Below are 17,576 nucleotides of genomic sequence, written 5' to 3'. Positions count from 1 at the left end.
TGTGCCATCTACAAAGAATAGGATGTTATTCTGTACCTGCACCAGACTTCAAACTGGATTCCTCCTCCAGCCACTCCTGGGGCCATAAATACACTAACCAGGAGCCTCTGGACTGGGACATCAGCAGGAACCACCAGGGAATGATGATGCTCATCATTAAAGATGGGATCAGGGACACACAGAGTGGTTGCTGTTCGAAATGGCTTCAATTTGATGCCTAAAAAATAAGCAGTGTTGGTTAAAAATGGTGACATTTAGGGGTTTCAAACTTTTCCCACTTGCAATCCTTCAGGAGGCAGGACCCAAGCAATGCATGCAGCACCATGATCCTGTGAGCCACAGGCTGGAAACTACTGCTAAATGTGGCTGAAAGCTGACAAATTCCACAGGATTTGCTATGGAACAATGCTACTGACTGTCATTTTTCAGTGGGATTACATGTTAGTGATCCAAAGCCCTCAAATCAACCCTACGTTCTTTTCTAGAACTGCAATTATTTAAACACCCTTTTATAATCTGAAAAATGGTGGGTTTAGATGGGATATTGGAAGAAATTCTTCCGTGTGAAGGTGGGGAGGCCCTGGCACTGGTGGCTGCCCCATCCCTGGAAGTGATCAATGCCAGATCTAGTGGAAGATGTCCCTCCCCATGGCAAGGGGGTGGAATTGGTTGATCTTTACATTGCCTTCCAACCCAAACCACTCCATGACAGTTCTAATGATCTAAACCAAGCAAGTCTTCTCTTGGTGTATCCATGAAAATCATAGAATCACTAAGGTTGAAAACACTCACTAAGGTCATCAAGTCCAGCCACTAACTCAGCACTGCCAAGGCCATCACTAAATCATGTCTTCAAGTGCCACACTCACATGTTTTTGAACATTTCCAGGTATGCTGACTCCACCACTGTCCTGAGCTTTTCATTTGGTGAGACAGTCCAAGTACAGCTTACAAGGAAAACAAGCACTGGCTGCATGAATGCTCAGAAAAACACCCCCCCTCTTCCTTAGGAAGAGAGAACATGACTAAACAATATTTAATTAAAGCAATGCAATAAGGAGGAACTACAGACCAAATTTACCATGCTCATGCAATCCAGAGCCTTGCAGTGCAGCACAACCAGCCTCCTGAACCGGGAAATGGTACTGGACGTAGCAGTCGGCCTCTCCCCAGACCGTGGACTGCAAGGGAGTGAGTCCTTTCACACTCTCCACATGGATCTCAAACACATGTTCCATCAGGTCTTCTCCTTCTGGGTCTATCTGCTAACAAAACAAAGGGAATCCACATGGAAAGGATGAGCCTCTAGGAAAACTGGGAACATTTCAACAGGCTGCCCAAGGAAGTGGTTGAGTCATCCCTGCAGGGATTTAAAAGATGTGTAGATGTGGCACTTGGGGATATGGGCTAGTGGTGGCCTTGGCAATGCTGGGGGATGGTTGGACTTGATGATCTTAGAGGGCTTTTCCAACCTCAATAATTATGCATGATGAGAACCTAAGAAGCCTGAGATGGGGGACAGAGCCATTATCTGCCATTTTCCTCCTCAGGGTCACAGAAACATTGAAAGCCTGAGAGCAATTTTTTTTTCCTGCAAACCCCAAAACTCAGCACGTAAAAGTTCTTACACATCCAACTCAAAGGTAGTGGCAAAACCTCATAATGAGGCTGTGAGAATTAAGATTTTCTAAAATTTGTTTGTTTGTTTGTTTTTTTACTGCACTTGTATAGATAGAAGCAGTGGATATGCAAGGAAACAAAAAAGGCAATAAGGTCAAGACTGGTGAGAGCCAGTTGGTAAGAAAAGAATATAAACAATATAATTCTGTGTGGAATGTGATCATTTATGACAAAACAGCTTCAAATAGAGGTTGGGGGTCACTCAACTGTTAGTGAACTACTGGTAAAACCCTTTTCACACATCCCTAACAGCAAGAATGGGGATTTACTGAACAATTAATAAAAAGGGATTTACTGAACAATAAATACCATTGTGGGTTTTGTAGGAGGAGGGTCCAGAGAGTGGGAAGGACGTTGTGGGACAGAAGGTACCACTCCTTCTCCGTTCTTTAGCCTTTGCAGTGCCATTATTTGATCAGCTGATCCCATTGCCAAGATGACTCTGAGGCTTCCACTTGTGCTGCCAGTAAAAACATCAACCACAGGCATGTAACTGTCCACAGCAACCACTGGGTACTGAGCCTGGAGGAGCAGGTGGGAAATCTTTGGGTCTCTACAAAGGATTAAAACAAAAACAGAACAAAAAAAAAAAAAGAGCCATTTGAGTCAGAACAGGATCACATGAAGCTCATATTAGATGGGATTTTCAAGGCTGTTAAAAACCAATCTTTCTCCATTCCTCCCAAATTTGTTTCACACAGCACAGATCCGTGAGCTGCTGACTGAAAAATGTTATTTTCAGCAATGAAAAAGCACAACTTTCCGAAAACTAACACAGCCTCAGCTATGAGCCAGCCTAGAGATCCATGATCAGATGGGAGAAGACTTCCATTTGTTAACGGGAGTAGCCATATTAGACTTTTATGAGGCAGTTATGTGCCTTTATGGATGGACTTGGGCCATATGAAAAGAAGGAACAGCAACTGTTCTCCCAGAAAAAAATCTCCTAGAAAAAATGTAAAAATCTCTAATAACACACTGAAGATATTCAAGGTCAGGTTGGATGGAGCTTGGAGGTACCTGGTCTAGTGGAAGGTGTCCCTGCCCATGGCAAGGGATGGAACTGGATGAGCTTTAAGGTCCCTTCCAACGCAAACCGTTCTGGGATTGTAAGATATACACAAGCAAAATACAGTGGATTACTGAAAAAACTACACAAATGACACAGTAATAACTAACAAAGTGGTGTTCAGCCAGTTCCAGCACCATATGATTCACACCCACCACTAAATCTGACCAAAATAAAAGCAATTAATCCTTTGTATCAGCAAGAATCTCTTCTGTCCAGTATTTCCATTAATTTAAACTGTGTTAAGCAGGTATATTTATTGACTGAACAAGAAGCCAAAAGATTAAACCCAAAAAGAACAAAGAACTCTTATTTCTGGACAAGGACAGTGTAACTTACTCATACAGTGCTCACTATAGGAAGTTTACCAGGGCAAAAATGCCTTTTGCTATAAAAAGTGTCATTAAGAACCCTCCCACAAAACCCTCAGACACCATCCATGACTTCTTTCCCTCAGCATCAGTGAGGATATTTCCCCACCCAATAAAATATGGAAAAAAAAAAGATGTTTACTTGAATGAGATGTAAAACTGATGCAGAGGAAGTTTCACTAATCCCAGCAGTCTGTCACAGCCAGTGCTTCCCACCTTGTTCCAGGCTTCAATAATCATGACATTGTCTTTCAGCCTCTCCAAACGTTTGGAACTCAGTGGAAAAGGCATCACCTGGAAGGGTTTCACACAGAATTAGCATTCAGAATAAACTGGAAAATACTGGCTAAGTCAGGAGCATTCTGGTAACACTACATTATTCCAGTCTACAGAATTGTGCTTTTCAGAGGTGGAAATTGAAAATTAAATGTGCATTTGCCTAATGAAATTCAGAAAACTGGTAGCCTTGGAAAAGAGCTAGCCAGGAAAATAAATAATGGAATGGGTTGGGTTGGAAGGGACCTTAAAGGTCATCTAGTTCCACCTCCATGGCAGGGACACCTTCCACTAGACCATGTTGCTCCAAGCCCTGTCCGACCTGGCCTTGGACACTTACAGGAATGGAACATCCAATTTAGATAAATTTTATCACAAGATCATGTGTAATGTTAAAAAACTTTGCTTTACCTTCAAATGCCTGTTTACTAAACAACACATAAATCATTTCACACAGTTGTTTCAGACGTGGTTTGCTCTGTTTTTACGTTTCTTTCAGCTGAAGAGTTAAAACAAATGCCTTTGAGCATCTTGACTTTTCCAAAGGAAAATATCAATAAAAATTACAAAGTCATAACATTACTGAATGCCTGAAATTCTGCTGGTTGCTGGGGGACAGTTCTGGCTCATGTTAGGCCAGTAAGCCACTGATATGTTCACTGAGAAGAAAAAGAACACAATGCAACACACACAAAAATTCTACATCTCCATATTAGGATGTCACCATCAACATGTTTTCTTTCTGAAATAAAAAAAAAGAAGTCAATTTTTTTCATTTTTAACCTAAACTTTTCTGATTGTTTTTCCTTCATACTTCAAAGGTCTCATTTATTATTTAGATGATTCAATGAACTGCATTTCAAACTGCAACCCAGTCAAAACAATACTGAAAATACTTTCTGATATATTGAACAGAGTCCAGCAGAGACATTCCTACATACATAAAAGTAATTTATCTATGAAATGTGTTTGTCAGTGTGAAATGGAAAATGTGTGACTTGCCTGACAAAAATTGAAGGCAGGTTGTGTTGAGCCCCACACGACAGCGGATCTCGTTGCCCCCTCAGTGCTGAGCAGTTTGCAGTTTAAATACACATTGCAAGAACTGGGGAGCCCCTTGTCTCCAGCAACAAAATCCTTCCCATCAGGCACCATCAGTAGCACGTGCAGCAATAACCCATCTCCCTCAGATGGGGTTATCTCGGTCGGCACATCCTGGGCCACGACTTTGCTGCTGCCCACTCCTCCCTTCTGGGAATCTTCAGAGCTTGTTCTCAAGCAGTGAGGGCCTTCTGCATTTGCACTCATCCTGTTGGACTCCTGGAATTCCAGCTGGGGACTTCTCACAGCATGAGCTAGGGCTCGATGCCCAGCAGGAGCTGACCTGGCGGCTGTGCAGGCGAAGTCCTTGTTGTCGGCTGCAAGCTCTAAGAATCCCTGCAAGGTAAGGCCAAGTGGGCTGGTCAGGTGTGCCCCATCCCAAAGCAAGGGACTGCAACAGAAACTATGGAAAATATATCTCATGCTTTGCTCAAGAGCCGTGTTGTCTCACCCTAAGGCATGTGCTGGTTACAAGCTACAGCTGTCGCTGCAAAATAAACATGTGGTTTTAATAAATAAAGCCCAAACTGGAGTTCAAAACCACACAATTACAGATGATTCAGAGAATGGTTTGGGTTGGAAGGGACCTTAAAGCTCATCCAGTTCCACCCCCTGCCATGGGCAGGGACACCTTCCACTAGACCAGGTACCTCCAAGCTCTGTCCAATGCGGCCTTGAACAGGGATGGGGCAGCCACAGTTTCCCTGGGCAACCAGTGCCAGGGCCCCCCCACCCTCACAGGGAAGAATTCTTTCCTAATATCCAATCTAAACCTACTCTATTTCAATTTGAAACCCTTCCCCCTTGCCCTGTCACTCCAGGCCCTTGTAAATAGTCTCTCTCCACATTTCCTTCAGGTACTGGAAGGCCACAACTAGGTCACCCCAAAGCCTTCCCCTTTCCAGAATGAACAATCCTAATTCTCTCAGCCTTTCCTCACAGGAGGTGATCCATCCCTCTAATCATCTTGGTGACCCTTCTCTGAATAAAGTAAAAAATTAAACCAATCCCAAGCCCAAAGTTGGCTGAAAATGAACCCCTACCCAGCCAAGGTGAAAAGTACTGTGACAAAGTATCACAACTGTCACTTGCTCCACTTTGCTACAGCACATACTGCTTGAGAAAAATTAGGAAAAATAAGTGTTTCTAAATGTTTTCTGTCACTGCTCTTTCACTGTTACGTTGCCTGCTGATTTTAGCTATTTGCAAGTGTTAATTGCTACAGAGCACCATAGATTTGCTGGATGCATTCAGGTGACAAGGCAGCAAGGAGAGGAATAAACTGAAGTCCAGAAGATAAAGTAACAGAATAAAGCAAAGGATTTGAGCCACAAAATGACCAAATAAGGAAAACAAAATTATCAGGTATTTCACTGTGCACCTGAAACCCAGGAGACAGGGCAACCAAAATCAGTTTTCTTCAAGTATTCCCCTTCGCTAAGTTCTTGCATTGAACTTTGGTTCATTAATTCCCTACAACATCTTCTTCCACTTTTCATCTCTCACACCCTGTTGCACTCCATTCTCTCCCTGAATAAACAAACCATTTCTCCTTCCTGCCTTCAACACTTCCAACACCTACCCATACTTTCCTAAGCCTTCAGCTGCTAATCTAGAGAGCTCTTTGTCTTCAGAACTGGCAAATCTGCTGTGTAGGAGTTTTAATTCTTCTCAATAAGGAGCTGAGCAGAAACTTTGGCTGGAGAAAATAACTCCTGAAGTGACAAGGTGATACCAAGGACAGGGAACACCAGGCTCCACATCAGCTCCTGCCACATGTGAAGCAGAAGCCCTGTATATGTGCCCCTCAAAATTTGCCTGTGGAGTGGTTTCTGCATCCAAGCCCCACCTTATCGACAACCTCCTTAGACATGCAGGAGGTTCAAAATATTTCTCCAAACCCTCAAGGAATAAAAAAAGTTCATATTATCTTGTATTGGTCTAACAAACCTCCATATCCAAGACCCAGCAAATTAAAACAAAGAGGGAAAACACAGAGGAGGGAAAAAAAGGAGTGTGCAGCCAAAATTAGCAGTAAGAGGTTGCTTAACAAACTTGAGACAGTAAAACACATACCGTAAGTGGTCCAACTTGTGGGTGATCTCCCTCTTTTTCCACAGGTATTTCCCAGCTGACACTGAGCAGCTTGGCCTGGATGACCCTGCGGAGCTGAAGCACTGCTGAGCCAATGGCCACGGGCTGAGGACAGGCAAAGAATCCATTTTGCAAGACTTGTCAGGTTTAAAGGACTTCTGTGAAACAAAAGCTTTCTGGGAAGCCATGGGCAGCCACACAGACTCCTCACTCCTATAACTTTAGTAGTACCAACAGGGATTTGGAAAATCCCCCTAGTTCCAATTACTAGAACAACTTCTCCCAGAATCTACTGTAAAAGAATTCCAGATTAAGGCAAAAAATTACCATCCCAAATCCTAGTAACTGAGCAAAATTTCCATACTTAAAGATGCAATTTATTCACCTGTTAAAAGAAAAGCACATACCCTTAGTGCTGATTAAAATGCAACATAAGCTGAGTTAACCCCTCTCCCCTCTTCATCACAGGTAGATGATTATAAAAATAATCTTAGTGAACAGAAATGCACTTTTTCCCCCCAAATGCACAAGTTACATCAGTTTTTCACAGCTCATGTTATTCCTCTTAACCTGGGCAGGGTAAAGATACAAACTGCATCCACAGGAACTCATTTTGTGTTGCTAAATGAGCTGTGTTCTCACTGAAGAACAATGTTTATAATTGATCCAATGTTTTTAAAAAGAAGAGATCAGTTTTAAAGATGAGGGAAGGACAATTTTTTTTTGCCTGTCAGTTTTGAACTCAGAAAATCCTTGAATGGAGTGACAAAGAGTAACAAGCCTGGAATGAGCTTCCCCAGGGAAGTGGTCACTTCCAAGCCTGACAGAGCTCAAGGAGTGTTTGGACAACACTTTCAGGCACAGGGTGGGATTTTGGAGTCCAGGAGTTGGACTTAGATCCTAGTGATCCCTTCCCACTCAGGATATTCTGGAATTCTGTGATGATAGAACAGCAATCAGTTCAACTTATATTATCTGCACATAATGGCACTTCCCTTCTTAATATCTGGTTGTCTGCATTAAGTGTGTGTGGGAAATCAAAATGCCAGGAATTCTTTGTTTTTCAAGACACAAAGTAGAAACAACAACTAATCAATACCTTTTTCTGGGTGCTTTTCCTCATGTAGATTTTAAAAGCAAGGTCAGAGTCCCACCAGTGCTCTATCATTGTTCCACCAAAACGGACAGGGAACACAGACCGCTGTTGGAATTTCACCCCTGGAAGACAGGAGCAACAAATATTCCAAATTAACTGAATATAAATAAACTTCCCCCTGGAGACCACTCTGTTACACACACAACCATTTAATTTTGCATAATTTATTAACGCCAAGGTCAAAGTAAACTGTTCTTCATTTTCCAAGGCCCGAAAAGAACAGGAGGACAAAATTAAGATTATAATTAAGATTATAACAGCATTTAAAGGCTGCAGTTGACACCAAGTCTCTGTCATCTGTATACAATAACTCTTGCCCTTTTTTCAGTGGGAGAACTCTGTATCATTTTGAGTTATATAGTTCAAAGTATTCATTGAGAGAGTCAAAGCTGAGCTGCAAGAGAAATCACAGCTTCAGGAGAAAAGGAACATCTGCAAGAAAACATGGAATGAGAGTCTGCAAAAAGAGCACAAGAAGCACAATAACAGTGTTCAAGTACTATTTTTCACTTGTTCACAATGGATAAAGAAGTACTCTTGTCATGACAAAAACGCAGATTAGACATCAGGAAACTTTCTCAGTACAGTTTGTCTGAGATGGCTCTGGAATTTTTCTATTGGGCATCTTTAATAAGTGAGATAAACAGCTCTCAGAAAGGATAATGCAGTGGATTTTCTTGATGTCTTCTCCAAATTATTTTCAGCACAATCTGTTTTTCTAGGCTCCAAAGAGCTGGACTCTACACAAGGCAAAGGGCAGGAGGATGGATGAGCCTGAGGTTCAGAAGAAACAGATGTTTTGTCTGGCCACAAATGGAGAACATACAAGAGAACTCAGAATCTCAGAAAGATGCAAAGTCAATGAATGACCATATTGGAGAGGCATTTGAAAGTCACTCTGGAATTCCAGTTTGTGGGAAGACAGTATTGCTTCTAAAGCATTCTCTGCTCAGGGGAAAAAGACAGGAATTGTTTCTAGAGATACAAACACTGGTGACTCTCAGAAAAGTGAGATGTCTGATTTGAGCACAGGACTCAGGATTCCTTGGATCCAACAGATTACCTGAGCTCTTGGAGATATTACATGACATCATCTGGAAAATTATTTATTTGAGGTATAAACATCTCTGATATTTCTAAAAGTAATTTATCTTCCTCTTACTATGGCAGAAAGGATATTTGCTTTATGTTGAAATGAAGGAATGGGATTATTGACTCGCTGTTCGTTCCCTAAGAAAAAATTTGAAAATCCCAATAACAATACTTTTTGAAGAAAAAAAGTAATTCAAAAATCACTTGGCTTCCCTCTCCCTGAGAGGACCATTCCACCACCTGCAGCACAGCAACTCTACAGTAATCATACTCTACACTAATCATACTAATCATGACTTTCAGGCAGCAAAAGAAATAGAAACACAACTAAATAATTTCTAAGAGATGAAAGAGTCAACAAAACTAAACATAAGGGGGAAAAATAATGCCCTTACCATCATCTGTGATTTTACTTGAGGCTACTCGAATTAATTCTGTTTTTATGGAGACCTGTCCCTTATCATCCTTGGAGACTCTCATGGGAAAGTGGTACTCCACAAAGAAAGTGCTGTGAATAAAAAAATGAATGGATGATCACAGTCCATCAGAAATCAAATTAAAAAATAATTTAAAAAATAAAATCCATCAAAGATCTATTAAAAAATGTATGTAATAAAAGTGAACACAGCAGGCAAATTCCATGTTCACACTGCCACTCTTTTTTTAGGATAACTGAACCACCTATTTTCTGAATTTTTTCCACATTACAGGTTCTCCACCAATACAACCTCTTGTTTTCAGTGTACATTTGGACCTCCCCAAAACCCCTGGAAAAGCACAGCCTGAAGTGAGGCCCCATCAGAATAAATTAGTCACATCTTTAACAAGTTTACAGGATACAATTTCCTGAGAGAAGCAGAGAAATAGGAAGACCTCAGAAGCCTGGAGAACTCAGGGAAGCTGGACAACTCAACAAACCTCAAGGAAAACTACCTTAAAGGCACAGGAAACAAGCTCTGAAGACACAATCCCTCTTACCACTTATTAACAGATGCAGGTCGGGGAGGTTTTCCCAATAAATCTTTCTTCCTCTGGTAAATCTGGATGCTTTTAAGAGGGATTTTCAGTCTGTCAATGATGACTCTGGCCAGGTGTATTTGCTGCAGAAATGCCAACCTGTCTGAATCCAAGGATGTGATGTGATCTTCTGGAGGAGCAGTGGGAGAGCAGCTGGAGAGAGGAAAATGAGACTCAGGACACAGAAACATCTTTAACATGACCACATGAAGGGAAAACTGTAGCTTGGTGGGATGTTATTTTAAAAATGTGTGTTTCAAATGCATTTGTACAACAAATTTGGTACTCTCTGTAACAGAAATGTTACAATACCCAGGGTACATAACTGGAAAAAATCAACCCAGAAAGTGCATGTTCCACACTGTTGATTTGGAAAAATCTTATGTTAACTCCTCAAAAAGAAAAGCTTTATTCAATGTCATGTACAAAACCGGGGAGATGACACAGTTACACACAAGAAAAAGTCTCTGCTGCAGAGGAACAGCACCAGGATTTTAGTCATAATTTAGAATCTCAGTTGTGTAATTTGTAAGACATGTAAATGGTTTTGTGTTGGTATCTCTGGAGATATGAAGTTGACCTGACTGTAAAAATAGCAGTATTTGCAAGAAAAAAAATCATAAATAATTGTTTGGAGCTGAATTATTAAAAAAATGAGCCATAACACTTTAATACTAATTCTATTACACAAATGAAGCTTGATTTTTTGGGACACTTTTATTGGTTCTGTCATGCAAAAAAGGGAATACAATTAGATGAGGTCAGAACAGAAGGCACTAATGTAACTATTTACCTGGGTTTAATTTCTGTCACGTTCTGATCAAAGGCATTAAAGTCTTCCTGTGGATTTGCTGGATTAGCTTTCCTGAGAGTTTCTGTCTTCAGTGTTTTGTTTGAGGATTTAACATCATCATCACTGAGGGAATCACTTAAACTGGAATCAGATTTCTGAAACAGAAATAAGGCACATAAATAATAAGTTAATTAGCATTGTCTGGAGAGATATATAATAGTCATGATACATATGTTAAAAAGAACACCAACTTGAGGATTGCTTAACTTGGAACAATTGAAATGGTATCAAAATTTTTCAGCAGTTTAAAAAAAAAAAAAGTCTTCCTGGACAATTCTTCCTGAGCAATTTCCAAACTCGGTGCTTGACTCTGTAGTCTTGACAGTATTCTTTTAAAAATGTTAATTTTAAGCAAAGTACTCATGTACTCACAAGCCTTTGTATGATACTTAACATTTATCCAGACTTAAAATCCTGAAATCTGTTGAATTTTTGAATATGCAAACTTCTGGTTTTCTTCCCCTCAGGGAATGCACATTTTGCTTTGGATCTCCACTTACAGGAGTTGTGTAAAAAAGTCCCTCCAGCAGACTCTGGTCATAATGGGGATCCCCCAGTTCACTGTCATACACCTCACTCCCAAGAGAGAGGGAATCCCAAAGGGATCCTGTGCGATCCCACAAATGCCCCGGAGAGAAATCAGCACTGTGGGTAAAAGAGAGAGAAACACAGCTTAGTTTTCCAGTTCTGGAGATATTTTCTAAGGAATCTGGACAATACTGCCTCTTTTATACCAGATGGAGTCAGTCTGTAACCCAGCCTGAAGGGTTATCCCATAGTAACATCTCTGGATCCAACAGGAAAAAACTGTGTGTGAATTGCAGGTTGGAAGAGATCCCTGGAGATCATCTAGTCCAACCCCTGCTCTAAGGGAAATGATGCAAATAAAAATCATCCTGTTGGATTTTGAGTATCTCCCAAGCTGCAGGTTCCACAACCTCTGTGGGTAACTGACTCCAGTCCTTGGTGACTTTCATAATAAAATATATCTATTAATATCTAATTTATTAATCTAATTTTTATCCTTAACTGCTTTATAACTTTTGGTTTAAGGTATCGGTAATACTTGAGGACAGTTTATTTAAATTAAAAAAACCAACCAAACTATATCTGAGTAGGTAAATCCAAGTATTTTTAGAACATGGTTGGAACAAATTGGGGTTTGTTTGGTTTAAAGGGTTTTCTCTGTGCTGTGAGTTCAAAATCATTTTATGATCTGCAAACACTCCAGTGTTATCCAGTTATAAACCACAGGGAAAAAATAAGTGCAGGGCACAAGATATATGAACTGAAATTCCGAATATCTGACCAGAAACTGTGTTCAGGATGCTTCACGTCCCTGATTTGGGCACAATGGAAGCAGCATTTATTCTACTGCTACACAAAATGAGAGAAAAATGTTACTTTAATATTTGGAGGAAGTTGAAAAATAACTATTGGTTCTCTGTAATTTTAATTTACTGTTTCTTCTTCAAAGAAATGGTGTATTTCTTTTATATACTTAGTAACATTTTAGGATACAACAGTAACAACCATTAAAAAATTTAGTTTTATCAAAGATTTTGAATAATTTTTCTTTTAAATCAACATGACTTGAAGCTTTCCAGGCTGTCCTGCATTAAAGCTGAGGCATAAAACACCTCCATCACTTGCACATTGGTTACATTCCCAAAAATGTGGAGAACTTGAGGAGTCAAGACATATTTTTTAGTATAAAGTGGTCAAAAGAGGACAACTTTGCAGTAATAACCCCCAGTGCATCACACTCACCTGCCCAGCAGTAACTGGATTGCTCTTTCTTCAGAGTTTAGATCAAATTGCTGCTCTGAAACTGCAGATTCAAGGTGATGGAAATCTTCAGGAGGGTGCACCAAACTGGACTTCAAGCTTTTGGGGTTCCTGGATAACAGTGATGGAAGCACAGAGGGTAAAAGGAAAAATAAAGATATTAAACAGTAAAAGGAATTCAAGATCAATCCATTAATTGGTCTATCAATTTTTCCTGCAGAGTCCAAAATCATCTACTTTAAATAAATAGTATTAGTTTGAGCAGAAATAATTTAAATTGTGTTTGCAATAGCATCACTGACTGTCAAAGATAATGACATTACTTTCTGGTTATCACAAAAGAACATGAAATATTTGTATTTTTCCAGAAATAAAACAAGGAAATGAAGTTTCTCCTGTTTAAAAAAAAATATGCATTTGTTTTAATACTTTTAAATATCATTGAACTGAGAATATTTATTAAGTCTAATGCTAAACAAATGTGGAGTTAGAAGCTGAAAAGGCACCAACACTTTTTTTTCCCAATCTGCTAAGAAAAATCTTGCAGAAGAAGATAATGACTAATAATTTTGAGAACACAGTTATATAGATGCAAATTTTCATGGGAATGTTGGTATCAGGAGACACAAATTAGAATATAAAACAAAACATATAAAAATAATATATACTATTTATATATATTATTTTACATAATTGTATAGTTTATTATTTTATATTATTATTATTGTGCATTATTTTATAATATATAGATTAAAATATATAATAAAAAGTATCCAATTTACTTATTTGAAAACCTGTTCTTTGTGATGAAGTAACCATTTCACTTGCAATTCCTTACACTACTCTTATTCTTTACCACCACTTAATATTTCCTTATCAATTTCCTCATCATTAATATTTCCTTATCAATATTTAATATTTCTTATCAATGTTTCCTTATCAACTAAATACAAACATACCACAAAACAAAATTAAAATCAGTTATTTAAATCAAGGCTTACTACTTCAAGATTAAAATAAATTCACAAAATTTAGTCTTTATTCACAGGTAGAATTTAATTTTCCATTTGAATGAGAATCCTAAAACACATCCCACGAACATGGGTATTTCAAGTTTTCCTGATAAGGCCTCAAAATGTATAGTTTGGAACTTAAATCTCACTTCCCCCATTCCAAGCTCACTTTGTTGATGCTTTAAAACCCTCTCTCTCCATAAATGGAGCCACTTTATTCAGTTCAATCTCCATGTCAGGGCTGGATTTCATTGCAGAGACAACCATGGCATCCCGGAGTTTCCTGCCCTGATCCAAGAGAGCTGGGAAACAAGCAGAAAGATTCATATTTCAGCATTGAAATGCGATTTAAAAGCAACATGTAAACACAATAAATGTGTCGGTGACAGTCAAGAAACTTCTGTTTTCTGCTGTTATAAAAAGATCTTAACACACTGGGGACTAAACATGTCTTACACACCAAAAAACAGCTCAGTGAGAGTGATCCTGCATCGGTTTCCCACTCAGAGCTGTAAAAACAACTCACCCACACACACCAAGTCGGGCATTGGAAAGGCATTATTAGGATATAGAAGCAAAACCAATTTAGGGAAGAGTAGTTTGTCATCTTATGATGTCTGATTTTAGGTCTTTTCTGTGAACATGAAGCTCAAAACACAGCATATATGGAAATGTGCCCTACTCTAAGGCTCATTTCAATCCAGTCCAGGCAGCCTGTGGTCTAAAAAGGATGGAAATAGTTTTCCACCTGAAAATGCCAATAGAATAGGAACTCTCCCTAGACCCCCTGAACAGGAGCAGCAGTTCTGACAGTCACTTCAAAAGACATCTCAAAGATTAAAAGAGTCTGTGAAGCTGAGCTTCCTTTTCTTTTACTCCTCCAGGCCCAGGAATCCTGCTGGGCCACTGTGTTTTCCCTGAGCTGGATACTGCAGTCACCTTCCAACAAGACTAAACCAGCAGTTTTTAAGTAAAGTAAAAAATATAAAAATTATCTTTGACATAATATAGTGAGAGGGTGCAAAAAGGATCCCTTTTCCTTCAGAAAATCTCAGCTCTGGAGAAGCACTGGAAACATTACCAACAGCTGTTTGTTGTGAACCTCAAAGACAATGCCAGTTGCACACAAACCTGACAGCAGGTCTTTTGTAGCTGGGTTGTTCATGGAGAGCATCCGTGTGTTCATTCCAGTATTGGTGCTGGGGGGAAACAACAGGGAAGGATTTGAAGAATTCATTTTCCAAAGCTCATCTGGTAAACTCCCAGGGTGATAAGAAGCAGGAGTGTCCTTTACATTTTCAGAGTTCTCTTGGAAGAGCAAATGGTCCTTTCCTCTACTGAAAAATGAAATGTTACTTCAGTAACAACTCAAGTGGGCGGGTAAAGAGATTCCAAACTCTTCCAATGCTCCAAAAAGAAATGTGATGTTATGTCCATGAGTCCTCATCTGCCACTTAGACCATGAGAGGCCCAATTCAAGCTGCAAGTAAAAGACTTAGATCTTTTTAAAAGATCTTTTTACAAGAGCATGTCATGACAGGACAAGGAGGAATGGATTCAAACTGACAGAGAGTAGGTTTAGATTAGATTTTAGGAGATAATTCTTCCCTGTAAGGGTAGGGAGGCCCTGGCACAGGTTGCCCAGAGAAGTTGTGGCTGCCCCATCCCTGGAAGTGTTCCAGGCCAGGTTGGACAGGGCTTGGAGGTACCTGGTCTAGTGGAAGGTGTCCCTGCCCATGGCATGGGGTGGAACTGGATGAGCTTTAAGGTCCATTCCAACCCAAACCAGTCTGTGATTTGTTGCACCTCTTGTGTGAACCAGCATGGTTTGAACTAAGTCAACATAGGATGCAAATTTCTGCCAGATGACAAACTGCCCCTGTAAGCTCAGAAACCTTCAACACTCTGGATTTCATGTAACACACATGTTCAAAAAGATTAAGCATTCCATAACTCACAAGTGTATAGTTATTACAAAAAAAAATGTGTGTGAACTGCAAAATAAACCAGAACTTTGTCATGGCAGAAAAAAAAAAAAGAGTACCTGGGGCTTGTGGCTTTGCTGTTGTCAACAGACTCTGGGTCAGCAACAGCCACCTGTGTGTGCCTGGGCTGCTGGGATGGAGCAGTAAGCTGGGACTTGCTGCTTCCCTGAGCAGGAGCAGGGTCCAAACTTCCCTCTGTGGTGGTGCTGGTGTCGTACACTTCTGGCAGAGGTTCTAGAACCAGCGAGACCTGAAAGACACAAGGTGAAAATATTGCTTTGTTTTTTCTTAGCTAAGTGCAGCACATACTGTATTCAACTTTACTTGCCGTGCCATGAAAAACTGTTGCTCTTCCACATGAAGTAATATTTATATTTTGCATAACTCTGACATGATTTACAAGTATTTGTTTCCCACTCCATGTTTTCCAATCTCAGACAATTATCTTTCAGCATCAATTCTCCCGAGCCAGGGCTGCAGGACAGAACTTTCCTCATTCCAGATTTCAAAATCTCCTACAATTCCAGCCCAGTGAAGTGTTAGAATCGAGGATCCATTTTTAAATCCACCTGCAAAAACTCACTCTCAGCGTACAGATGACATTTTCTTTATCAAGCTGAACTACCACACATCCCTCTAAACAAAACAGAGTCAAAACCACCAATAGTTATTTTTCACTTGCTACCTTAGCTCAGAAATGCCTTGGACAGAGATTAGGTCTGCAGTGTGCCATGTACAGCTTGATCCTGGCACTTGATTATACACAAAATTTATAATAACATAACTTATAACAAAGAGCACAGACATCAGGACTACCTGCAGCTCTCCGAGTTTAGCAGATGTTGATGACACCAAGGGGAAAGACCCTTTGATGGGATGGCTGGGAGAGAGCTGGGACAGTTTGGTGATCTGCACTTTGCCAATGGGGACGTGGTCAAGCTTGGTCAGGACCTCCAGGACAAGCACACCCATATCTGTGAAAATTAGGAACAGTTTCAGGTCAGCCTCATGGTCACAATTAACACTTTTTGATTAAAATGACAGAGATGTCAGAGGTTGCTATGTTTTATATGGAAACGATAATAATGGGACATCAGGGAAAGAAGAGTCACTACAGATATCATTACTGCTATGTGATAAATAAACACAAGATAACCAGTAAAAGAAATAACATAACAAGGGGGAATGGCTTCCCACTGCCAGAGGGCAGGGTTACATGGGATACTGGGAAGGAATTCTTCCCTGTGAGGGGGGGGAGGCCCCGGCACAGGTTGCCCAGAGAAGCTGTCCCATCCCTGGAAGTGTCCAAGGCCAGGTTGGATGGAACTTGGAGCAACATGGTCTAGTGTATGGCAGGGGGTGGACCTGGATGAGCTTCACAGTCCCTCCCAGTCTGGGATTCTATGAGTAGCAACAGCCAGCACAGGTTTTATGGACAGACTCTGGATATTAGGTTTGCATTAATTTCCTGCATATCTTTCACTAAATTAAGCACCTTAATAACGTTACAAGCTCAGCTGAGTACCTTTCTATTTTCCACGCCTTTAGACACTGAAATGCCTGTATGTATAATACCAAAACCCACAGAATCACAGAACAGCTGGGGTTGGAAAAGATCTCTGGAGACTATCAAGTCCACCCTGTGACTGATCCCCACCTTGTGAACCAGGGCAGAGCACTGGGTACCACGTTCCTTGAACACCTCCTGGGTTGGGGCTCCACCACCTCCCTAGGCAGCCTCTTCCAATGTTTAACAACCGTTTCCATGAGGAAATTCCTTCTGATGTCCAACCTGACCCTCCCCTGGCGCAGCCTAAGCCTATGTCCTCTTGTTCTAACCTACTCCCAATAAACTCCTCGGCTTTAGCGGGTCTCCCACGCGAAATGTCCCTACCTGCCAAGTACGCAGCGAACTGCCGGGGCCCGCAGCGCACCGGGAAGCGGGCGGTGGTTCTCCCGGCGGGACGCCCGGGCCGGGAAGCGGGCTGGAACAAGGTGCCGCCGGAGGTTTCCCCCCACCACCTCAGGCGGACGACGACGGGCGGTTTTGGGGCCGCCCAGACCACCCTGGACACGGTGCA

The 17,576-nt window shown here is 40.8% G+C and overlaps 1 protein-coding gene across 1 annotated transcript in view; it reads right to left on the bottom strand.

Annotated features, from left to right (window-relative positions):
* The window catches only part of C2CD3 (C2 domain containing 3 centriole elongation regulator), a 40,969-nt gene extending 23,481 nt beyond the window's left edge, over positions 1 to 17,488 (bottom strand). The window contains exons 1-17 of the mRNA XM_025895576.2: positions 17,390 to 17,488; positions 16,312 to 16,469; positions 15,555 to 15,745; positions 14,642 to 14,844; positions 13,680 to 13,812; positions 12,480 to 12,608; positions 11,210 to 11,354; positions 10,650 to 10,804; positions 9,818 to 10,009; positions 9,235 to 9,347; positions 7,691 to 7,809; positions 6,574 to 6,696; positions 4,399 to 4,833; positions 3,263 to 3,414; positions 1,990 to 2,233; positions 1,082 to 1,265; positions 37 to 217 (exon numbers count right to left, since the gene is read on the bottom strand). Of these exons, the coding sequence (XP_025751361.2) occupies positions 37 to 217; positions 1,082 to 1,265; positions 1,990 to 2,233; positions 3,263 to 3,414; positions 4,399 to 4,833; positions 6,574 to 6,696; positions 7,691 to 7,809; positions 9,235 to 9,347; positions 9,818 to 10,009; positions 10,650 to 10,804; positions 11,210 to 11,354; positions 12,480 to 12,608; positions 13,680 to 13,812; positions 14,642 to 14,844; positions 15,555 to 15,745; positions 16,312 to 16,467 (2,855 nt within the window). The 5' untranslated portion in view covers positions 16,468 to 16,469; positions 17,390 to 17,488. The remainder of the gene's footprint in view (positions 1 to 36; positions 218 to 1,081; positions 1,266 to 1,989; positions 2,234 to 3,262; positions 3,415 to 4,398; positions 4,834 to 6,573; positions 6,697 to 7,690; positions 7,810 to 9,234; positions 9,348 to 9,817; positions 10,010 to 10,649; positions 10,805 to 11,209; positions 11,355 to 12,479; positions 12,609 to 13,679; positions 13,813 to 14,641; positions 14,845 to 15,554; positions 15,746 to 16,311; positions 16,470 to 17,389) is intronic.
* Positions 17,489 to 17,576: the final 88 nt, after the last annotated feature.

The sequence above is a fragment of the Manacus vitellinus genome, unplaced genomic scaffold (assembly GCF_001715985.3).
Source record: "Manacus vitellinus isolate BGI_N305 unplaced genomic scaffold, ASM171598v3 scaffold_34_pilon, whole genome shotgun sequence".
Taxonomy (NCBI): domain Eukaryota; kingdom Metazoa; phylum Chordata; class Aves; order Passeriformes; family Pipridae; genus Manacus; species Manacus vitellinus.
Note: the sequence above shows the minus strand (reverse complement) of the source record. Positions and strands in the feature narration are given on the sequence as shown.